General features: G+C 37.4%; 2 protein-coding genes across 7 annotated transcripts in view; one reads left to right on the forward strand and one right to left on the reverse strand.

Annotated features, from left to right (window-relative positions):
* Position 1: 1 nt before the first annotated feature.
* On the forward strand, positions 2-20,220 carry SGTB (small glutamine rich tetratricopeptide repeat co-chaperone beta). 2 transcript variants are annotated; one of them, XM_071731731.1, is made up of 11 exons: positions 2-147; positions 1,374-1,500; positions 5,059-5,162; positions 5,894-5,963; positions 9,293-9,392; positions 9,859-9,963; positions 12,778-12,916; positions 13,004-13,066; positions 15,132-15,169; positions 15,417-15,500; positions 16,896-20,220. In XM_071731731.1, exons 2-11 carry the CDS (start codon positions 1,401-1,403, stop codon positions 17,005-17,007), a joined length of 915 nt encoding a protein of 304 aa, XP_071587832.1. In that variant the 5' UTR covers positions 2-147; positions 1,374-1,400; the 3' UTR covers positions 17,008-20,220. The 2 variants fall into 2 exon arrangements, with proteins under 2 accessions (XP_071587832.1, XP_071587833.1); XM_071731732.1 differs by having other exon boundaries at positions 63-147; positions 1,380-1,500.
* Positions 20,221-21,383: 1,163 nt separating this feature from the next.
* The window catches only part of LOC139790210 (trafficking protein particle complex subunit 13), a 29,119-nt gene continuing 25,529 nt past the window's right edge, over positions 21,384-24,973 (reverse strand). For 3 of the 5 annotated variants that reach the window (XM_071731720.1, XM_071731718.1, XM_071731725.1), the window contains 3 exons: positions 22,624-22,724; positions 21,688-21,838; positions 21,384-21,599 (listed from right to left, as the gene is read on the reverse strand). In XM_071731720.1, coding sequence (XP_071587821.1) covers positions 21,495-21,599; positions 21,688-21,838; positions 22,624-22,724 — 357 coding nt within the window. In that variant the 3' untranslated portion in view covers positions 21,384-21,494. The remainder of the gene's footprint in view (positions 21,600-21,687; positions 21,839-22,623; positions 22,725-24,973) is intronic. The other 2 variants (XM_071731721.1, XM_071731719.1) reach the window with 1 other exon arrangement.

The following is a 24,973-nucleotide window of genomic DNA, read 5'->3' on the forward strand; positions in this document are numbered from 1 at the left end:
CCTTCCTGCCGCTACCGAGAGAACCCAGCGACCCCGCCTCCGCTTCATCCGTCTTGCCGCGCAGCGTGACTGTGGCTGTGCCTGCCGGCGGCGCTCACAGGGACGGGAGCGGCGTCCATCGTGGGGCTCAGAGCCGCGCCTGGCACGGTAAGGGCAAGGCCCGGCCTCCATACCCAGCATCTCCGCGGGGGCGTGGAGGCTGTGCGCTGCCTCCCCGGACCCTTCCGCCCCCGGACCCCGCTGTGTCCGGAGCTCGGGTGTGATGGGGCGCATCGGGCCCCATCCAGGGGTTCAGTGGGGCCGTGGCCGGTGGCAGGATGGGGTCCGTGAGCGCTACCGCTGTCACCGTGGTGCCGGGGAGGGCCCGCAGGCGGAGGGAGAGAGCTGTCCTTTGGCTCTGAGCGAGCGGCTCCGGCCTGCCTCGGGACCGGGACGTGGGTGGAGGTGACAGGGATGGCGGCCCCGGCGGTGAGGGTGCGCCCCGGCCAGCGGGACCCCGTGTCGCCCGTCGTGCCCTCGGCCGTTCTGTGCGGGAGTCCCGAATGCGTTGGCGGCCGCCGCTGTGAACCCCGGCAGCCTCCCTGCCCTCTGGGGAGGAGCCGCCTTTTCCCGGGCCCCGCGGCTACAGGCGCTCGGCGTGGGTTTGGCTGCGCATCGGTTCGGTTGCGGGTGGTAAGGGAGAAAAAAAAAAAGAAAAAAATATAGCGAGGGTTGGCCCAGGGCTTGCCATTCATTTAAGGCTCTTTTTTAAACCTGCTTCACCCCAGCAACTGGGTGAAGTTGTGCCCTTTTAAATCTAAATGTTTTAAGGAAAAATAACTCGGAAAGTTGGAACTTAATTTTTCTCTAAAGTTATGTAAGTCCCAGCTGATGCTGAATGCAAATCGGGCAGTAGTGTCACTCATCACAAGTGTGCACTCAGGTCACAGTGCTCCAGTTTTTTGCCCAAGCTGTTAGATTAACTTTAATAGAATTATATCTCCTTATGTAATTAAATTTATCAATGTAGCTTTTTTAATTTATTGTGACTTAAGCATGTACCCTGGGCTCCAAGAGCATATGTCTTAGAAATAAAATCCAAACTATAAAAAAATAGAAACAAAAAATAAATTGCAAAATTACTGTAGCCTAAAGTAACTCCTGCTCAGCAATGATCTGAGGAAATCTGTGCTTTTTTGCTAGTAGATGAGATGATTGTAGGAGTTCTCCCTAATCCATAGAATTTAATCACTTTTTTCAAGGCATTGCTTTATTGGGATTTCTGGTGACGAGTAAGTTTTTTGTATTGTGTATACTTCTTACTGAGATCAGCAGGAGGGTGGAATAGCCTAGGATTTCATTTTTCTTAAATAAGAGATCCTTTTGTGTTTAAGACACAGGAGAAACTCCTCAGTTTCAAAATGTCATCAGTCAAACGCTTGGTTTATGCAGTCATCCATTTCTTGAGAGAGCAGAGTCAGATGGATACTTTCACTCCAGATGAACAAGAAAGCTTGGAAGGTATGTGATAAAGGTGCTAATGTATATATAATACCTACCCATGTGTTAAATTGCTTGAAGTATATTATCACAGAAAGTAACAGGCGTGATAACTGACATTGCCACCAAAGATTTGCTGTCCATGAGATGATGATCTTAATATTTCAGAGATTATGAATTTTAAAACATCTCTCATTTTAAAAATATTCTGAATTTACAAAATGTGTACTACCTTAATTTTGAGTATCTGATGGTTTGAATCACATCAAGTAGTGCTGTAATGCAGACCTATGGTAATGACTTGTATATATGTCCCACAAATTTTTGCATGCTGGTTGTTTTTCTCTTTACCTTTGTGCTTGGTTTCTACCTGCACAGTAGCTGTGCTGGCCATGAAGGAAGTAGAACTGTTACTGCATACTGGTTTTGGTATTTGGGAAGAACTCCTGTTTCATACTTGCAGGAATTCCATGTAGTTTATGGGGGAAGGCTAAGAAAATAAAATGAATGCTTTGCATATCTTTTCACTTGAACAGTGATTCTACAGAGCACGCGGTAGCGAACATTTTCAGTGTGGCATAGTTTCTGTTCTACATGCAAGACTTATATGTGTATTCCTCTGTTGACAGACATTTGTTAAGTCTTTGTAACTTCATAGTATCTGTCCTGCTCTTTCATGCTGTTCTTACTCATTTTCGGTACCTCCTGGAAGCTTTATGGCAGGTGGTATCACAATGTGGGCTCAAGTAGGAGAAGAACAAGAAGTCTTAATTTTACAATAGCTTTTCTTAGCATCTATTTAAAATATATTTGCACTGCTTCAAATCAGTATGTGGTTCCATGACTCAACCAGAGGAGGGAAGATGGGCAAGTTGATTGCAATAAGCAATATCGAGCCAGTTGATTGCTGAGTTACCTGAAACCTGAGGTGTGAAGAGCAGACTTTCCAGAGGATGTGCCGGAAAGGTCCTGCTTCTCAAGGTCATAAACCTTGTGCTCTCTTCCATTGTCTTTTTGTTTTACAGTGTACTTGTTCACTAATATAAACAAGAAAGAAACATTTGTATAATAATACTCAAAAATACTCCCAAAAGTTAAAAAAAAAACCCCAAAAATATTTGGTTTTACATCAGAATCAAGAACATTTTGTACATTTGAAAAGTAGTCAGCTATTTAACATGTAATGTAATGATGATGTTAGGCTAATGAAAGCAAGCAATGTTTCTTGAAATCATACAGTGAGAGTTGAGGAGTATTCCTTTTGTTTTTATAATAAAACAGATAAATACTGGATTATGAGTGAAAATTCACCTGATGTGTCTTGGCACAACCTTAGCCAGTGTCTATATCAACAATATTCAGATTCTGTATCTTGAACAAAAAATATTATAAAACTTCAATTGTGCTTAAATGCTGATGTAAAATGTACCATTTTAATACAGATATGAAATCCTAATTTTAGATCTGTGCTGTGCCAAAAACATGGTACCATATGCTATGTGCGAGGATAGGAGGCGGACATTCTGAATAATTGACTCATTTTAGCTGTGCAAAATATCTTTAGTGCATGTGGAGCAACAATAACTCAAGTCCCACGGATCAAAGGGTTTAATGCTAGGTGGAAACATAAAGGATGAAAATTTGTGACTGTGGTTTTTCACTGGTACCTTATGTACCTCCTTGGTGTCTCTGAAAAGATAAAACACTGCATGATTGCCTTTGCCAAGAAGTAATTTAAATAGTTTTAATTCCCCACAGGACAACAAAAAGAACTAGAACATTACAAATAAAATTGAGGCTTCAATCAAAAATAAAAGTCTAGCATGTATTCAAAATTATTTTGTATTGATAACCTGCATTCTCTGTGTTTGAATTATCTAGCAATATCAGTGGTATAAATTTCCTCCCAGAATTTTGTACTTGCACAATCAATAAGAATGCCTTTATTTGAGAAAGCAGAGTAATTGGAAGGTAGGCTGGAGAAATACACTCCTGTAGCCTAGGATCTAGAGCAGTGGTACAGATCTCTGCTTGTTAATGCTCAAGATTATTTTTGAACTAGAAACTTCACTTCTTATGAGTTATGTTTCAGACCGTGTTTGAGTGGCAGTTACTTCTTTTTTCTGTTTTCTCTTTACATTTTTTTTTTCCTGGTCTATAGCACATTTCTGTAGGATTAAAACAACCTCTCTATAAAGTCCAAAGGCTGTGAGTTTTTTTTCCCCTCACTTCTAAGAGCAATGTACCATGATGAATTTCTCTAAGGCATCGCTTCCAAAACAGTGGAGTGCATCCCTTAAGACTAGGTGCATGCTGTTCTTGAGATGGGGAATATTATTCATGAGAAGACACAGGATGGTACTGAGTACCAAAGGGGCCTTGGCAGGCAGATGAGTACTCACTATTCAGTGATCAGCAGCCTGCATGTCTGCTGTGATGCCTTGCTGTTGCTTGCAGCTTGTGCTTCGACCACAAAATGTCCTGGAGCTATGTGACAATGGGATGCTGAGCTGGACTCCAGCATAGCCAAGTGCTCCTGCAGCCAGGTAGTAAATGTTTGTATGAGCCCCAGCTGTTCAGTGGGGAGGGGAGGTATCTGTACATGTTTGCAAGGTGGTGAGTACAAGCTTCAGCATCTGCCTGGGCCTTTGAAAGTGTGCCTGATGATGGAGGTAATAGGGAGGACAGATAGCTTTGGCTTTTACAGCAAACACAGGAAAAATATGAGATTAATAGCTTATTGGGTACAGCACATCTCTTCCAGCTTACTGATGATATCAAGCTTGTGGCTGCTGTCAGTGACTCACTTTGGTAACAGGATAGTGGGATGCTGGCAGTCTCTTCAGATGCTTATCAGACAAAACCATGTCTTCGCTTCTTGGACCTTGCTGGGGTCAGGTTTTTATGTCACATTAAAAGAGGATAATTAGTATAACTGGTCACAACCAATTTTCTGATCTGGAAGTTTGTTTTGGCTGTTTATTTTTGCACAAGTTTCAGTTGCTGGCTTGCATGATATCTGTCCAGTGGTTTGTTATTATTCTAACCTATGGATTCATCCCATAAGAGCTCCTAATTTTGTTATAAATGTGACAGATTATAAGGATTATACATTCAGTTTTTCAGTGAAAGGAGAAATGTGGGAGTTCACTGTACAACTAATTATTTTATGGAAATGATTACTAGTAATGCTGTACTCCAGATTATTTTGCTTAAGCCCTGCTGCACTTCACAAAAATCTCCTGTACGAAAGGGAGCTGGTGTCACAGACTTTATACCTTGAGAAAGATTAAGGAAATTGAAATAAATTTATTTAAATATATTGAAATAAATAAAGGAGGTGAAACAAAAGTTTAAATTAGTTTAAGAATAATGGCTGAAATATCTATAGATTGTTTGTAACATACTATTTTTGAGCAAGTCAGTTCTATGGGGATCAGGTAGCCTTTCATTACTTTATGATATGCGTCAAAGACTTGCTTTTACTATCTGAGTAAGGAAGTGAATCACAGTTTTATTAATAAATTGGTGAAATTACACTTCTGTTGAGAAACTGATGACTTTTTTTTTTCTTGTAAGTTGCAATTCAGTGCCTGGAGACTGTGTTTAAGATTAACCTGGAAGATACTCATCTTGCACCTCCACAGCATTTGATAGAAATGTTCACAAATTCTTTTCACAAGGTAAGAATTCAATTTAGATTCTAGAGTTACTCTGCCAGTATGCACTAAAGTTTCAATTTTATACATAATCTAAAGTGTTGTGTAGGTCAAAGCAATGTGGAAATCTAAGGAAAACCTAGGAAAAAAGGTGAATTTTCCATAAACCTAGCAGCATGAGACACTTTTGGGACAGTGAGAGGAATTAATTTTAGCTAGACGATTCCATATGGAAAATCGCTAAGCAGTGGATGTCTCATTCTCACTTGAAGGATTTTATCATTCAGCTACATATTTTGAAATTCCCAGAGATGAGTGTCTACAAGTGATTAAACTCATTCAGTTTGCTGGTGTTTCTCACTCCCTTCTGAAACAGTTTTAAAAACATCTCCACACACCTTAAAATGGGAACTTCAAAAATGTGTACTAATTATATATTTGTTTTCTGGGATCCCCAGTGTAGAAAGCACAGAAATTATCAGAATGGCAAAAGTAGTTAAAAAAAAAATGACTGTAGAGACTGGCCAGCCCTTTCCCCCTTGACTTCCTTAAACTGTGTTGCGAGTTGTAACCTTTTTTTATAGTGGAAAGGAAGCTTTCTCTCCTAAGAATGCTGTAGTGATGTTTAGGTCTTTCATACTTTCTTTGCACTACAGAAAATCTTGTTGCTTTTTGATAAAATGCTACCCAGATGTAAAGATGTTTTTAATAAAGTCAGGGCTTATATAAAAAAATCTTGCTTTATTTACATACAGAATGACGTGCTGCCTCTCTCAGATTCTTTACCAGAGGATGTTGAAAAGGCCGACCAGCTGAAGGATGAAGGTTTGTAATAAAGATAGAAAGAAACATATTTTTATTAAGATATTTTGGTTATCTTGGATAGTGATAGTATCGCACCTAGGCAACACCTTCTCAAAAAAACCCAACAAAACTTAAGCTTACATTCTCTGGTGATGTTGTAAGAAGGTTAAATGATTTGCTCTATCTGGAATTTAAGAAAATACAGTCTGTTCTCTCCCTTGCTTTGGAGTTGGCTTAAAAACTAAGGGATGACATAGGAAGGCCAGCATTTCTGGGTAGCAGAGGCTTTAAAGAATGAGCAGGTATTGGTTGGTATATTATGGATTTCTGTGTTTGTCCTTGGATATCTACTTGAGTTTCTAATTGAAATTGAAAAGGTTATATGGTATCAAGGATTCCAGGCTAGCTGAACATTTAAACATTGGTAAAAAGCTGACCCAGCTGATGTTAATTGAAAAATTCTTGTGAACTTCCTAGGGTTAGTGTTTCACATTTGTGAAATAGGTTGGGTGCTGTATAAAAAATGCAGAAAAGCAAGCTGGTTATTTTCCTTTTGATAGATTTTATTGCTCTTATGTAAGGATTAGTCCCCATTAATGCTAACCAAGAAGTAATCCATTTGATTTCCCCCGAAATAAGGGAGGGGAAAAAAAAGGCAGCATGAATTGTTATCGGGTGCATTTAAGATTGATAAATAATATTTTTAATAAAATTATGCATTTTCAGATCTTTGAGCTTTATAGAAAAAACAAAGTTTCTAACTGTAAGGCAGATGTAATCCTCTGAAAAAAAATCAGGATAGTGATGTCTCAAAGGTTCTGCTATTTTTGAGAATGATTTCCACACTTTCTTACCTTAAAAACTGTCAATCTGTAGTCATGAATGCAGTCCATTACTGGATGTGTGTGGTGTTACTAAAGCAATTCGATGTCTCTGCTGGAAACACTGGAAGGGTCTAAACTTCAACAGAGTTTAAAATGTCAGCCATCAGGGGCACTAGTAAACAGTTTCAAACTGCTTGAAATGCCCCTTGTTAATTTCCCATAATAAAATTAAAATATCTTGTCTTGTTTTCTCATAATGCTCTGTCATATTAATCCTCTTCATTTTCACAAAAGTATTATCTTTCACCACCATCATGCTTTTTATTTACAAGTACTTTCTGCCCTGAGTTAGGGAGATAAAATAGGTAACTTGGAGGAGGTCAATATAACCCAATCTTCTATAATACTTTAATTTTAAACCTCTGTTTTCCTTATTTATGTCTGTACGTCCTTACCAATGGAATGATTGCCTCATCTTTGTGGCCACCAGCCTGTTTTTGCTCTACTCTCAAACCAGCCTTACCTGTAGAAATTGGCTGATGACTGAAGAGACAAAATCAGATAGCTGAGTTTTCTTTCTTGGTTATTGTAAAGCCAGGAAGCAGTACACCTTCTGGACTAATAAATACTTTTATTTACTTGCCTACTCTTGTGTATTACTTGACACTTTGGTTTAGAGCACATACTATGTGAATGTTTACAGAGTGTGTCAGTAGTTTGAGCCTAAAAAGATTTGGGAAGATTTTGGAATTACAATTACAGCATAAATAATAACAATAGTTAGTATTTTTGTTACAGAGGGCATACATTCAAAAGTATAACCCTTTCTGGTGTTGTGGGGTTATTTCGTCTTAAGAATTTTTGTCTGGTGCTTAAGTAAAATATTACAGTCGCTTTTTCCTTTGTCCTGAATTGCTTAATCTCAGCAGATAAAGGAGGTTTGGCTATTTTTCTGTTTTCCTTCAGTCAATGTTGAGCTGGAGAGAGAGCAAGAAAGGAGCCCACTCATACCAGCTCCAACTTAGCCCAGTACATGAGGTCATTCTTAATGCACGGCAGTATCAGAAATTCCAACTTCAACAAATGGTCATGGCAGTTTTGTTTTAGAGAACTGTTAACAGCTGCAGTCTTGGTGCATGCAGCTAATTTGCAAGTCTTTTATCTAACAACAAGATTTAGTGTAGAGACATTTACCTTAGATCCAAGGAAAGATGTGTAGATAATGAGCCTGCAGAAATATGACCAGATATGCTTACCTTCTGTGTATATTTTGAAGGTATACATGTAATTAAAGTTTCATTTTGTCCTGTACTGGCAGGGATTGCTGACAATTACAATTACAATATAATTACAGTAGTGTATCACTAATGGGAAGAGGTGATTTTGCACTACCTTGATAATATGGATCTGTTTATTAAGCTCTCTGTGCTGATGAATAAATGCAAATATAGTTGTTTTCTGTTAGTAGAGGCAACAAGGGCTGCTTGCTTCGCAGTCTTGCTTTCTGTCAGAGACAAAATGTCCTGACTGAGATTTTCCAGCCTTTCCTTAAGCAGTTATGTACATCTGTAGTAACCTGTTGACCAATGACTTCTCTTGCTTACTTCAGGAGAAAGTTGAAATATTTTGCCAGAATACAAGGAGATCAGTGGCTTTCCTGCCAATTTCTTGACATTGCTGGAAAAGCATCCTCCTTAGGACCCAAAGGCCAAAGATCCATAGTCACAGGACCAGGGGCATCCTTAAGCTTGAGCACTCTGACCTTGGCCTTCTTTACTACTCTGTAATGAGGAAAGTTACTACCAGGACTGCCCTGTGCTGGGGAGTAAAGACTGTATACCTTTTCTTTTGAAAGACCTTACTCCAAATTTTTCTTTCCATAGAAAAGCTGTATTTTTAAAAATTTTTTTCACTGGACTTAAAAACACTAGTTATGAAACTTTAGTCGTTCTGAACTTTGTTGATGAGAAATTTTACCTCTGAGTCACTTTAAATTGCCTGTGCTATACCTACTTTTCATTATCTTAGTAAATGTATTATGTGGCATCACAAAAGTGGGGTGTATATGCTTGGTTTTGCTTTTGTTTGATTTTCCATATTATGTGGATAGTTAAAAGCAAGTTACTGGGATGTGAGAAAATGAGATCTAAAAGCCTGTTGGATTGTAAGGCTTGCAAAAATAGTTAAGATTGATGAATTCACATTCAGAGTTAAAACTGCAGTTACAATTAAGCTTCTCCAAAATGTGATCTTTGCTTAAAAACAGAAACTAGCTGAAAAGTGTGAAATAGTAAGATGAGAAGGGAAGGCTTATATGGTTGACTACAGTGCACCTAATAAAATGTACAGACATAGTAGGTACTTTTATTTGCATAATCCCATGCTAGTTTTATTTAAAAGAATATCTCAAAAAAAGAGCAGTCATAACTACCTTAAATAGATGCTATAGTGTTGCTGCTCTGTTTTTTTCATACATAGCACTGTATCTTTTAACTACTTTTAAGAGCTTTTTATGATTTATTTCAGGTAATAACCATATGAAAGAAGAAAATTATGATGCTGCAGTGGATTGTTATACTAGGGCTATTGAACTGGATCCAAACAATGCTGTCTATTATTGCAACAGGTAAAAACAAAATACATACTTTTCATTCCCAGACTTTGTTATTTTAAAGATAAGTAAACATCTGCTTAAACAATTATTTTAACTACTAATTTTAAACTACTACTTGAGAGTTTCGCTTCTTGTAATAGGTTTTATTATATATTTTATGCATGGTTGTATGCTGGATCTAAAACGGTTGCATCAAATTATTTATCCTTTCTGTCCTCAAAAGTGAGTGCATGTTCTCCAAAGCCCTATTCTCGCAATGCACTTAAGGACATACCTAGTTCAGAACATTTGCCTGTCTTACTTAATTGAGGAAAGCTGAGGCATTGCCTCAGTAACAAATAAAAGGGCAGTAACATTAAAAAAGCCAAAAGTTAGTCATGAACATTTGAATATCTAAGCTTGGTTGTGTGGTGGGTTTTTTTTTCCTTTCCTTTATTGCTTTTTTGACAAAGCTCTCTCCCTCCAATCTTCCTTTTAGGGCTGCTGCTCAAAGTAAACTCAACAAATACAGCGAAGCGATCAAGGACTGTAAGAGAGCCATTGCAATAGATCCAAAGTACAGCAAAGCATATGGGAGAATGGGGTAAGCTTATACAAATCTGAGTAAACATAGAAAACCACAGCATAAATCACCAGATATTCTGAAATAAATGGAGCTAGGTTGTTTACTTAACTGACCCTGTTCTGAAAGTTTAGTTGTTGTCTGAAGATGGCCATGCCATCTTTAGATGGCTGTTGGGTTGTTGTTTTATATATATTGTTTATCTCATAATTTTCTTATGAGATTTAATCTGTTTCACCATGTTTTTTCTTTCATTTTATCAGCTTTGCAAGTTCATCTTAGAAAGTCATGATGTTTTTCCTACTTCCTGCCTCGTTATGAGTAGTCAAAATTCTGCAGTTGGAATAGTGAGTCTGTTAATGATGCTATTTGAGAACAGAATCCTAAAAGCACTGGGGCTTCATACTAGCAGGAATAGAGGCTGAGTTTTCCTTCTCAGTAGCATTTTGGAAGCAGGTATTTTAGCAAGACTAAGCTACATCCCTTTGGTAGCTTTTCACAGGCATGTCTGAGAGATTAACAGTATAGCCTCTTTAAGTGGCATGTCTGGTTAAGTGCTATCTGAAAAAAACCATCATGAATATTCCTAGTTGGATATATACTAGAGTGATGGAACATCCTTCCACGATACATAGCTTTGTGTTTTCAAATTATCAGACATATTGTGGGTATGGGCTGAATGCTGCATAAGGCTTTTGGGGTTATATCTGTACTAGTAAATTAAAAAATGCTTGGGATTGCTCCTTGGGCCAGCTGGCACAAAACAGTCCATGTCCTCATTATTAGAATCTGGTTTGCAGTATGGAGTGGCAACATCCAAACTGCCTATTGCTACACGGCATTGGCCTGTGTTAATTCTGGGGCAAGGTTCAGAATTTGTTTGGGATAATGCTCATTGGCCTGGGACAAAACCATGCCAGGGGACATGAAGAAATTCTATCACTTGAAAACTTACCACAATACCGTTTGATTTACTAATACAAACTTAACCTGCCTGGCTTTTGAGATAATTAATTCACTTTGAAATTATAGGGACTGTTGAATTGGTTTTGTCCTACTTAACTCTCTTTAGATTATTTCTTCATAAAGCACAACCTGAGATCCCCCAGTTTCAGTGAGATGGAGTGAAGCTACAGGCTGATTTAATTGGAAATTGGAGGTTATTTCAGAGATTTGGGTCTAAGACCAGTGTGCCCCTTGATACACAGTGTAAGTGGTATCATTCCCAGGCAATCAAGCTTCTCCTTTTTTGATTGTCTGTTTTAATAGAGGATACATTTTGAGCTACAAGCAATTGCTTCACTCAGCACATGGATGTAGTAATACATTTGATACAGGCTGAAGGAGAAAACAAGGCTTCTTTACTAATTGTGGAAACCACCTTCTCAACAAAAAGTCTTTATGAGAAAGCTGTGTTTTCTGACTGCACTATGCAGGTATATGTTTTTCTCTGGATTTGACACAAACTCTGTATGTCACAGGAAGATGCAGGAATGCTACAGAAATATGCAGAGATGGGAGCCATGTAGACAGTTAAGTGATACTTCCAGCATGACCCTGAGAGAGCACTTGCCTGGGTAGGAATTCTGAGCAGAGAAACTGTCCCCAGTGTTTTGACTTATCTTATTTTTCAAGAAGCAGACTTTTACATACTTTCTCTGTAGAATTATATGATTGCATCACAGAAATGCTGGACTGCATTTTTTGTCTGGTCAGAAACTATTGTGACAAGCTAATGGGCAAAAGGGGAGAATATTTTTTATGGGAGTAACTGTGTTAAGAGAGAAAACATCAGTATTGCATGAGAAGCACTGCTGGAAACTCCTGGAGTTTCATACTGTTCCTCAGCCCATCCTTACTGAGGATGATTGCTATGACTGATGTATCTAACACACTCAGCTCTCCTGCCTGAAATAAAAGACTAAGGTCAGTCAGTGGGCACTGACACTAGCTTATCAACCCAGTGTGTGCAGCTCAGCACATACCATAAGGGGGACTGGAGTACCAAATAGCTGAATGTGGGTTAGAGATATTTCACAGAATGTGGAAACAATCAGTTTATTTTTGCCGTCAGCATAAATTGAAAATACAGGAGAAGATGGAATTGAAACTGCAACTGGATAGACTTCTGACCAGCTCAAAAAACAATGATATTTTAAAGGTAGTGGCTGATAAGAATTTGGAAATGAATATTGTTTCAAAAGTTGTAGTTTCCTGTGCTCACCTGAGCTGCTGGAGAACAATCTTTTTCAAAACAGTAAGCAGACTTCTCTAATGCAAAGATTTCTCACAGCATCTTACAGATGTTGCTACTATCCTGTATAATATACTTAGCAAACTGTTGAAGTAGAAGATCTGAAAGGAGAACATTGCACTGATAGTAAGACTAAAATCTATTAAGCTCTTGCAGTTCCACTATCTGGTTTCTTGAAGCTGCAGAACTCAGGCTAAGTGTATCTTTGCCCTACTTACCCTTATATCCTTCTGAATAATCTTTTGGATCAAAACAGCTGGAGGAAACACTGAGCTTATGCAAAGTCATGGATGCTGGATCCAGCCTGTGCTCTCAAATACTAAGTCACCTGATAATGCCAAGGAGTTTTTAATGGAACCTTTATGTTTATGGAACAGATGATGCAAGTTGGGTTCTTGAGGGACCATCTCTTCTGCAAAAACAAGTGCTTACACTAAGCAGTAGTAGCACAATAGCAAAACTTGCATTGACTTGGTGCTCAAGACAAAAATTAGTTGTGAAATATTACATTACTTCTAACAGAAAATGTATCATTTTTTGGTCACTGATGTTCTACCCAAGATTTCTTTATTTCACATTAGGTTGGCTCTGACCTCTGTGAATAAATATGAAGAAGCAGTTACCAGTTATCAAAAAGCACTAGATCTTGATCCAGAAAATGATTCTTATAAATCAAATTTGAAAATAGCAGAACAGAAACTAAGAGACATGTCCAGTCCTGTAAGTTAGCTCTCTATCTATTTATTTACAGTAGTTTTAACTGGGATTTTGCAGGTAAAGTTACATTAAATTGCAATTTGTTTGTAGACTGGAACAGGACTGAGTTTTGACATGGCAAGCTTGATAAACAATCCTGCTTTCATTAGTATGGTGAGTATATTTCAAGCTTTACATTACCCTGTTTTTAAAACTGAAGTTTTATGAACTCTTACTTAACACAAGCAATTTTAATATTTATTGTAGTGGCAATGGTTTCCTCTTCCTGAATTTAAATTTTTAAAGTCATTTTACAGTCAAAACAAGAGGTGAAGCATAAGTCTCCCATAATGACTGTCTTATTTACAATGACTCTATGTTTATGAACTACATAGATTAACTATTGTACTTTTATAGATGGCATGGTTGCAAAACACTTGTTAACAGCATGGTGAAAATTTCTTTTCCATTCTCCACCTTAAGTTAACAATGAATACAAAGACATCACCTTTTAAGTGAATATCAGATGATTCAGATGCAGTCTACCCAAGACTAAAATAACTCTGCTTGGGGAGAACTTTCTGTTTTTACTCTTTCAAATGATCCCTAACATCCTTCAGTGAGTAAAACTTCATGAAGTGTGGAAACATCAAATATAAATAACATGTAGTGCATTAGTTTGTATCTAGTACAGTGGCAAATTGTGTGTGGTTTTGTCCCTCAGTAGTTCTTCTCTCTGAACTGTATTAATTAACTTTGAAGAATGGAATTTGGAGAAGAGGAAAAAAAAAAAACCCAAAAAAACTTCCTCTGAGAGCTCAGTTAAAACTTAGGCAGCTTCCTCAGGAAAGGACATTTCATCCATTGCTTCCATGTGGAAATGCAGTGCATGTGAGAGATCAATACATTTGGTATGATATGGTCAAAATAATAGATATGGTAGCAAGGAAGAAGTGAGCAAATTCTCTTGATGGCATTAGTGATTAAATAGTACTGGAAGTCTCTGTGCCATTTCCTTGGCCATGTTACATAATCTGCATCTGTTTAGCATCCAATATGTACTCTTTCAGTATGGAGCTACCTATGGGAAAGGAAAAGGATTGTTTGCATCATTTCCAGAAGATGCTTGGTCTAGTGGATAGAACACAGGGCATTCATCTAGGAATGAATGAATGATTTTCCTGTAGCTTTTTTTTATTTTGTTTTTGAGCAAAGTTTGACTCTTTCTGAATTTGAGAAAGTTACTTCTAGCTGCCATTTTGGGCCTAGCCTCAGTCAGACTTGTAAAAAAATTTTGTATTATGCAAAGAATTGACCTGAATTTGTGATTTTACATCCAACAGAGAAAACATCTTATTTGCTTTGGAGATGTATAGATGGAAATACACTGATCAAAAAAATTGATATTCTATGTATCTGGTACTTGTAGTACTTTTAATAAGAGAGTGAATAAGCAAATACTGGTCTTCTGTTCATACAGACTCTGATTTCCATGGGAATTATGTTACTAATTTTAAAACATCATCTGGTTTACTCACTAGTATCTGTCCACATATATGTCTTACACCATAGTAAAGGCAATATAATTTTTGAGGTATCTTTTTCAAATTTCTTATAACCTCATGTTAGTGCAAAGTAAGAAGATAAGCATATAACACAGAAGATGGCTGTTACCACAAAGCCATGCTACAAAGTAAGTCCACACACTGGTTTGCTCTACAGACATTCCTGGCAGTATTCTTAACTATATACACCAAGTAGTAACAGTAGTTGCAGAACTTCCAACCCAGCCTATTCTATGATTCTATGAACTGATTTATCCAGGCTGGGAATTGAAAAAATACAGATCTTTCTCAAAAAAAAAAAAAAAACCCCAAAACAACAGAAAACTTTTGACTTTAGAAGTCTTAAGTCAATTTTAAAAAAAGATGACAAACAAACAAAAAACACTCCCATTTTCTGGTACTGCATTTTTATGTTTATTTTTTGTCTGAATTTATAACCACTATTTTTCATCTAACACGTAACAAATTGTCTCAGCTTTACATCTTTGAAATAAGTTCCTAAGACTCTTTTGCTGGGGGCCAAACATCTCTGTGCATATATACTTAGCTTAATTTTATAATAAAATGCAGAATACAGCCTGTGGTTTTTTTGTTTTTTATTTCTTCCAGTTTCATCAGTGATACCCAAATAGTAATTGTGTTATAATTTCAGCTACATATATTGTCTATTCTAGGCAGCAAGCTTAATGCAGAATCCTCAAGTTCAACAACTGTAAGTAATAAAATGAAGTATCATTTTTAAAAGTCTTTAAAGAGGCTGAATTAATAAGAGAAAAGGTGGACAGTACTATATTGCTAAAAAAACCATTTTACTTTTACTTAGTGTAAATAAAACTACTGAAGTTTCTTCCTCTTGCAGCATATTTCTTCCCAGCAATTAGGAAAAAAAAGCTATGGTTTATTGCTTATTGTAAAGATCCCTGCATACCCCAATGTCAGCACTGTGCTAACTCTTCCAGGATGTCAGGGATGATGTCAAATGCCATTGGTGGCCCTGCTGCAGGTGTTGGTGGCCTGTCAGACCTGTCCAGCCTGATCCATGCGTAAGTAAGAATTGCTTAGTTTAACTGCCACATTTGTAGAAAGATCATCATGCAACAGTTATTTAAAAGGGATCGTGTCAAGCCAGTGATACTGTGGTAGGTCCCCACTGTGTGCCTGATTCTCATTAAAATTAAGAATTTGGAAGACTTACTTTCCACTATGTTGTTTGTTTGCTTTGTAGAGTTTCATCAGGTGGAATGATTGAACTGTGTGCTCAGTTTTACTTTTCTGGTTCCCATACTCTGATTATTTTCTAAAGGCCACTTACTAAAAGTGCTCCTTTAAATATTTAAGTTACTTACATTTGTTTTCAAATTGTGTTGATAAATTTACTGCCTCATATCCCAGACAGTAGTTAGAAAAGTTGGGTTTACCTAGCACAGGTTTCAGTAAGTTCTGCTCTGGCATCCCTCCAATTAGATCAGGAAGACTTCAGGGAACTCAGTATAATTAAGAAGCTTTTACAGACAGAATCCAAGTCTTTTAAGTACAATAATGATTATCCATCTGGAAGAGTGCACAAAAACATGCCATTTGCTTATAAGGGAAGACTTCTTAAAGGGCATACAGTTTTGCTTTTTTTCAGCCTTCTAGTCTGTTTCACAATGCTTTCAGGTTTTGCCCCTTTAGGGTGAAGTGGTTTATAATTGTCATCACAGACAGTAATGTGCCCCCACAAAACAAAGGGATGTTGTCACAAAAAACACACTACACCTCTATCTATGAAAACAGTGGCTTTCATTCAAGCTTCACTGTGGTTTAAAGGAACCTTGATAATATCCTATATGGTCAAAATGCCCAAGTTACAGAGAAGCCATGCCAGGCTATTAATGATGTGTTTTAATTATGTGCTTTTTCTAGTAAATAAGTGCTACACTTATCTTTATATAGAATTAATCTTAAGCTACAGCTGCTACGGAGTTGGATCTGTCACTATTTCAATCACACAAAACATAAAGGTTTAACTGTATGTTTACTTTCTACTAATAACATCTTGCTCATTAGTACAACTTGGAGCCACTATTTATAAAAAAATTAAGATTGTACTTCACATAGAAAAGTAGTTACCTTAAACAACTGGAATAGATGCTCTCAAAAAGAAGGGAGCAAATCACTAGAGCAGATTTTTTGCTAAATTTTAGTTTTACAAAGTAAGTAGTAATTTTTCCTCTATGTTATTAAGTAGTAGTCCTAGAGAATCAAAATTAAGATCTGATTATAATTCAGCTCAGAGGGATGTGAGCTAGATCGAAGTCTTAATACTACAAATAATCTTGATGAAGACTTATACAGCAAAGGATCTTAACTTTCATATAATGCACTTTTCAGTTGTACTGACATATGCCGTTTATCATTTTTCTTCACTTGTTATTACTTCAAACTGTTCAACACAGGGGGCAGCAGTTTGCACAACAGATACAGCAGCAGAATCCAGAGCTTATAGAGCAACTGAGAAATCATGTTCGGAGCAGATCTTTCAGCGGCAGCACTGAGGAGCATTCCTGACTTAAACGAGGCATGTGAATTATGGCATATAACCCCCAAAATGCATACCATAGTTAGTAGCAAAAGCACCATTGTAACTTGAATATTCTGCTTGAATAGAAGACAGAAAATTCTTTGTGCGTGTTTGCAAACAAGAGTTAAGTCTGTTTAAACAGATCTATTGCACATAACTTGGAACATATTGTTTATATATAGTTACTCCTCTGAAAATTACTACAGCAAGTAGGTGGTTTATGAAGATCCCAAAGTACCAGTCATTTTAAGTGTGTGCATTAGACTGATCTCCAGGGCTACTGGGTCGGGAGGGGTTTTGCAAGTGAGCTGAACTTTCATAACATCTTTAATTTAAGATCCTAGTGGTGAAGGTGATTATAGCTGTACTCCCTGTCAAATATTGAAACTCTTGGCCCATCTGATGTGCCCTTTTGTAATGAACATAAATCAGTTTTGGAGTTACGCTTGAAAAGTAATGCTTGAAAGTTTGTTTCTTTAAGCCGATGGAGGGGCCTTCATTATCAACATGAAACATTTTTCAGCTTCACTGGGCAAGAGGGAGGGAGATGACTGCATGTAAGGGAATACCAAAAAATGAAAGAGAAGACACTCATCCCTTGTAGACTTACACAAACAAAATGGAACTTAGCTTGGGAGAGGAAAAAATATTTTTAGGCTTTTCTAGCCACGTATACCCTCAAATAATGATGGTAGCCCTGGAGGTCAGCATTATGGCACTGCTTTACTAGGCATGGCAAACTGTATTACATTCTATATGTATGCAGTAGTTAACATAAGCTTAAAATTCTTAACTCTAATAAGCTAAAACTGATCCTGTGACTGTACAAATAACTAGTATTGAAAAATTATCAAAAAAACAACTGCCTTAGAAAGAAGGATTCTTCTTGTGTGGTAAATCACTCTCATAAATAATTAAGGATTTTTTCTTTACATGTATCTATCTTAAGTGATGGTTATGTGGCCAAGTAACATTTTTTGCACTCTGTAGTACTTTTGTTCCTACACTGGCTTTTCTTGCTCAGTTACTCAGAAACCACTGCTCTTCTGTATTTTTATTGTTAACTTTAAAAACTATGCTGTTCACACTGCTTTCTGGTACAATTGTTTTTACTCTGGGGAGGCTTTCAACACTCACACTTTCCTCTTTGTGTATCAGAACTAATTTGAGGAGTCTGCTTTGATGTCTGAAACGGAGTTGATCTCTCTGCTGGCCAGTTAGGCTGGAGAAGGTATGTGTAGGAGTGAAGGTATGTGTGAGGAGACTCCCTATTGGAAAAATTCACAGGAACTCCTGGATCCCAGGCAATTCACAGATTCATCCTGTGGTCAAAAAAGCACCTCATATAAAAAGCAAATGCAAAATTGGGAGCTAAGTCTTGTAGTTGACTATGACAGATGCTAGTTATGCATCTATTGTATGAGTCCTCTCCTACTTAAATGGGAGGGAAATGCAGCTGGATCCAAGGAGAGATTAAGAGAACTGAAGAACACAAAAAATAGGAAACCCATATTACCATCTCTTGAAAAAAAAGGTAAAGCTTAATAGAGCAACTTTAACAAATTTAAGACACTATATACTTCATTCAATAGAGCTTAACTAAAAAACAGCATTAAAATGCTTTTTTAAAATTCTCAGTGTAAGTTGCTCAGCTTCTGACTTAACATCTGATGACAAAGGAGAAAATCCCTAACAGGATCTTTTTTTCAGAGGTACTTCACATTTTGAATCTCAAGAAAACTGCTAGTTAAGTTCAGTTACTTTTAATAGGACAGAATACCATTTACAGTGAAGATCAATGGAGGCTGTAGGAGGGCTACAGCTACTGTACAGAGATTGCTTGGAGTTGTGTAACGTATCAGGGGAGAAGCATTGCTCCGAGCATATCTCCTGTTAAAATTCAAGGTATTTTCCATTTTCATATTTTAAGCCACCCAAAGTGAGTCTTTCTAACTTTGATAAAGGGAACCAATAAATCCAGAGTGGGCAGACTAGAGAGCACTGTAGTCTCTCTCGCACTCAGTTTATCCTTACTTCGTGATAGCAGTCTTAATGCAGTCAGTTATATTTTTTTATTCTATGGCAGGAAGAGTGTCAGGAACCTCTTGAGTTCCTTAAGAACTACAAAATACACTAATATTCACAGTTGGGCTGTAGGAGTTGTACTGTCAAGTACAAGCCCTATATCTTACTGGATTTATAGGACAACTGTCCCTGGGGATATATGGAATGAAGCATTGGTTAGTCATCTGAAAACTACTCTTGAAATCATCTTTAGGGAGTAGTTGCTTCCATTTCACATACTACAATATTGTCATGTTTAGGTTTTACTCTACTACAAATAGTATGTAACCAGTGTATTTATTACAACATTGATGGCATTAAGTAACCCTTTTGGAATGTGCTACAACTGGCACAGTATTTGTAAACATTCTCTTGTTTCCTGTGTGTGAACAGAAGGGGCTTTATTACCTAAATAAAAATCAGTGAAACCAATAACAGGAGCTGTCATTTCATGTGTTTCTGTCTAAACCAGGAACAGTGGGATCATTTAAGCTAAAGTCTGTTTTGCCTTGAATAGGCTAGATTGTTTCAGTCATGCAATATGTCTTAATCACAGGGTGAAGAAGGAATGTTGTCCTGTCTAATAACTGCACTTTACATTGCACTAAAAATTTTCATCCTGCTAGATCAAATGGTAAAAGACTGATTTATTTTGCCCTGTAAATAATGCTTTAATTTAAGGTCAGTTGCAGTTTATCATTCAACTTAGCAAATATGCACTTAGCACCTAGTGGGTTTTGCATCATTACTGCTCCATCAGCATTTAAGTGTGATAATTGTTAAACAAGAAAAAGTTTTGCACTGAAATTGTGAACTCAGAACCTGATTGCATGAACATACATTCTTCTAACTATGCCTGATCATAAAGACCCCTAGTGAAACATTCAGCTTAGAAATTGTTTCAGTTCTGCTTTTGTAACAAGTACAGAGTAAAATCAGGCATGCATTCCAAGAAAGAAGTAAGTCTGCAGCTTTGAATGCATACACTGTTTCAGGTCTGCAAATAACTTCCCGCAAAATGCAACTTGTCTACCATTTCTGTATCTTTCCTACCTCTTACTACCTTATGGTTACATGTCCTTCAACTTGTGTCAGTCTAATTTGAAAATATATAGTAAATAAAGTTATTTACGTTTTTTTGGTCTGGATTGTTGTGGCTTTACTGCTTTAGTTTGTTGATATATCTAGAATAACAGATAAATTACATTCTTTAAAATACCTTTTTGTGTTGATTGCTCTGCATTTATTAGCAGATATAGGGGTTTTTTTTCTGTATGAAGTCATTCCTATAAGGCTTAAGTAAAATACGTGCAAAACTAAGGCTCCTAAGTGCCAACAAGGTAGCTGAGAAATATGACAAGCCAGTGAGTGGAATCTTTAATGCTAGTTTAACTATAGTGTTAAACTAGGAAAGCCAGTCTCCATTTTGTGTATTAAATGGCTGCCTTTCAGTGACCTGAGGCACTTAAGCCCTTCCCTCCCTTCCCGCCAGATAAATAAAAAATTCCATCTTTTGTCAAAACAAAGCCAGAGAAAAATACATTTCAAAGCTTTAACAAATCCTGAATTCCTTCCCGCTTTTGCTTTGAAGAACTTGAGCTTATGCGGCCATGCAGGGTTCTTCTTATTTTCCTAAAAGATCTACTTAAATGTCACTACTCTGTGAAGAATAATTTGTACTCCCTCACATTAACAATAAAAGAGGCCTGAGTTCTGCTGTTTTACTGTTCAGTTTCCTAGTAATTGGGAAGGAATTGCACAGCATGTGTTGCAGGCACACACAATTCTGCACAAGACTGCAGCTAATTGGGATAGATATGCAGTATTACTCCTTTACAAGCCACAATAAGCACATTCTTTGATACTCTTTCTAGCTGCTAGCATCTCCACACTGTTCCCTGCACTCTTTCATCTCACACATTTCTCAGGCTCTAGTTCTTATGTATTATGCAAATACAGTGCCACACCTGGTACCCTGAAGTATTTCTTCTAAGAGTTTGGTTTGCAGGAACTTGTCTGTAAAAGGCGAGTTCCTCAAAGTTGTTCTGAAGGAGTTTTCTCATCAGAACCAGAATTTGGAAGCTGTTTAAATATTGTTAAAATAACAAAAATAATAAAAATAACAAAAATAAGTTACAAAGTACCACTATTTCATACCAATCTCTTCCTCCAGCCCTGAGGTGATGTTAATGCAATAGAATTTGCTAGGTATTTTTTTTCAGTGGCTGTTTTCACTAGATAAAATGTATATGCATGTTTTTAAAAGATTTTTAAAACACTCAAAAAATGCTCAGACAAATCAAATGTGCAGTTATATTTGTAGATATATAGGCGTTTGTAATACTCGGCTGCAAAAACATCGAGAAGTTGGTCCAAAAAAAAAAAAATCCCACAGAAATACAGATTTTCTTCAGCTTTGTTTGACTTCTGAAGAAACTACACAGACTTGTGCAATGTCATCATACTCATAGGTTCTCTTCAAAAACGTGTCTGTAAGTCTTAAGCCAGAGACACTCTAGAAAGGGAAAATATGTGTAAGAGTTATTAGAAACAATAACTGTAAGACAGCTGTTTTATAACAAAACTATGCCATAAAGACTTACTTGCAAGCCCTGCACGGAAGACAACAATGTAAGTGCAAGATGAAGGGATGAGCTTGGATGCAGCTTTCCAAGTTGCCTTCCTGAAACTCCACACCAATGGATGGAATTAGTATTGCACATTTCTAACACCAGATCCATAGTCCTTTCACTGCTAGAGAAAATTGAAAACAAGAATAAACCTGTGGGCTTCTTTAAAGCATTTATAAATAATTATAATGCAGCAAGCATTTACTGTGATTTACTGTGATGTGCAGTAATTCCCTTGCACATAGCTTTGTCATGGGTCTGGCAATGAGGGAGGTTAATACTCCTATTTTGGATGGAGTAAAACATTTTTATGAGAAACAGCTGCAGTCCAGATACGTGGCTTTAGTCCTTGGCTTCAACTTCTATTAGAATTGCTTTACTTAAATGCCACTCTTGCTACCCTTTCATAAAAACAGCAATCCTGGTGTAAACACAAATCAAGTCAGAACACAGATAAAAACATACAAAAGACTGTGGTGACAGTGTCCAGCAGGCATTCTAGCAGTGCTGTGGAACTAGGGGTAAAATCAAAGTGGATACTGATTCTGATAGAATTACTTGTTATTTTAAAAATGCCACATATGCATTCCTTTTGTTACCAGATTAATTAATATTATTTGCAATTTGAGGTGCAATCTTAAGTGAAATTGCAGCCAGTTCCACGGAATTCCAGTACAGCAATATCCTAGTTCAAATAGTATTATCAGACAATGAGGGAAGCTTTTTTTTGTTTGTTTGGGTCTTTTTAATCATTGTAATCCAAAAGATGTTACAAATAGTTTCATGTTGCTATAAACACATAGTAAAGACTAGGTTTGAGTTGTTTCAGGAGAAAATACTGAAAAATGAAATGGCAGGCACAACTTAACACACTCAGAAAAAAGCACAGCACTCACATAATATCATTACCTGCAATTTGTTATTTTACATGTAATGTCAAAAGGTTCTTCCAGGTTTACAGTGTCTGGTATTGTCTCCAAAGAAAGTCTTACATCACCATAACCAGGAGCCTAAGAAGACACAAGAATATATATGCCCAGATGCTGGATAGTAAAGCTGCATTTTTTACTACTTAAGTTTTCATTTACTGCAAAAAGCTTGCAATAAGTGGAATTTGAAGAAAGAATATTGATTCTTTGTGCTTTAGCTTTCTACCCAAATCACAGCATTGCTTCATCTACTACCACTGACCACCTTCATGATAGGTTTAAATCAGAAGACAAGGATGATCAAGGATCCTTGATCCTTGAAGTTTTTCAGAGAGTTCACATCTTGAAAGTTTGAATACACATACACAGTTCCTCAGGTCAGCTTTATTCTAAGACTTCTCTGTCAGACAGGTAACATATTTACTACGGATAATGAAAGTATACTTTTCCTGCATAAATCCACCACTATTCCACATCCTAAGAAGTAAAAAAATTGTTCATTCTTGCCATTTCAGTCCTCTAGGTCTCTCACCAGTTAGAAAGTATGTTATGTAAACACTGTCAACTATCCAATTGTGTTATAAGGTGAACACATTCACATCATCTACTAACAAACTTAAGATAAATATCCTATTTAACAGCAGCCAGGGCCGATTCAAGATGGTAACCTGCAGATAAAAAGCTTTTTATTTTCAATCTCCACAAAAAACAGGTAAGGAAAAACAAGGGGAAAATCTGTCCTCTTGACAAGGCTTACACTTGTGACACATGTTTCAATTCAATTCACTACCATCCTGATGATAGAAGGATGCTGTAGTAGAAGTTACGTTACAGCTTGATTAAAAGATACTCTTGAAGAGTAAGTCCGTATCATTGTTTGAACAGGAGGAACTAAAGGAGGGCTTTCAGACTCTGAGAGGGATGGAACACAAAGGGAGGGGTCTATTCCCTCCCATTTCCTGCCCATACTCTCATAAACATCAGGAAAGCCAGCAGTTCCTCTATTTTTTTTTTTTCCTTTCTGCTTGCTCCTGGCTGCACTGCTGTTCCCCTTTGCTCCTTCACCACCAGCTCACCACCTGCTGGTCACAGCCCAGATCTATGGGGTTGTGTGTGTGTATATATATAGATATATATGTATATATTTGTATTCTTTGTTACTTTATCCCTTATACCTTTCCCTTGTGTTAGTAAATCTGTATCAAATTGTTTTCAGTTTCCAAATTAAACTCTCCAGTCTTTATTCCCCTTTTACCTTCCCCTTGTGGAGGAGGGGGGGATGTGGCGAGGGGGAAAAGAGAGAGTAATTCTGTCCTTAGGTTTGTGGTTCACCCAACGTGCTAAGCCACAGTAGTCCAGAAAGCCAGTGTCCGAAAGGCTGGGGGCAGGTTTTACTCATATATAGTGCATTGCAGACCCAAGACAGATGACAATTCAGAAATTGTATTAAAATGGACATTAGAGGAGCAAAAGGACATCAAACCAATGGAGGATTCAGACCAGTTGAGTAACCTAAGTCTGGAACCTTTCAAGAAAGAGAAGTTATTATCCAGCACTGGAAAAAGGCACACATTTTCAACTGTATTAGATGACAAGAAGGATTCTACTGGAAAAACTATGCAGAGGTCCCTTAAAAACTGGTAGTTTGCCTTAGAATGTTACTCTTTTAAAATAAGAGTCTAGCAAGAAAAAAAAAACAAACCACAAACCAAACAAGACACAATAAAAGCTGTATTTTACGTAATAAAATTAGAAGCAATTGACCAAATCAATGCATACAAGCAGATGGGAAGGCCTAAACCAGTACACAGCTGTTGGCTGTAACAGTGAGATTACTGCAAGAACTGATGGCTAGAGGTAATGGCCTTAGAGTAACACCAAAAGGACGCACACATTGTTCACCCAAAACGTAGACAGTTGCTCAGGGTATCGAATGAACCACACAATTCTTTGCTTTTGCTTTAGAAGTTCTTTAACTTTGGACTAGTTCTAAATAGTCATGGACAGAATGTCCATGGGCAGGGTCGAGCATCCTTGGCACACTGTGGATGTTCATCTGTCTGATTTAATGTCACTCAAAAATAACGTGGCTTCCAGGCCACAAAAAGATCGAATTGGTATGTGGGGGTGATCCAGGATACTCATTTCAAAACCACATTCCTGATCTGAACCATGACAATGAGAGACAGGCACAGTAAGGTAAAACTTCGTGGGAGAAGCAATGGCTATAGGGCTAGTAAATTGATTAGGAGGAAAATGGAAGGTTATATGAGCCTTGAAATGAAATGATCTGATAGCACTTAAAAGATGAGGAGGAAATTGAGTTGCAC

Source organism: Heliangelus exortis, chromosome Z (assembly GCF_036169615.1).
Source record: "Heliangelus exortis chromosome Z, bHelExo1.hap1, whole genome shotgun sequence".
Classification (NCBI taxonomy): Eukaryota; Metazoa; Chordata; class Aves; order Apodiformes; family Trochilidae; genus Heliangelus; species Heliangelus exortis.

Excerpts from the sequence above, each read along its gene's own strand:
- SGTB (XM_071731731.1), top strand. The coding sequence starts at position 1,401 with ATGTCATCAGTCAAACGCTTGGTTTATGCAGTCATCCATTTCTTGAGA. Across the intron at positions 5,964-9,292 it reads CGACCAGCTGAAGGATGAAG|GTAATAACCATATGAAAGAA; the intron begins GTTTGTAATAAA and ends GATTTATTTCAG. Across the intron at positions 9,964-12,777 it reads AAAGCATATGGGAGAATGGG|GTTGGCTCTGACCTCTGTGA; the intron begins GTAAGCTTATAC and ends ATTTCACATTAG.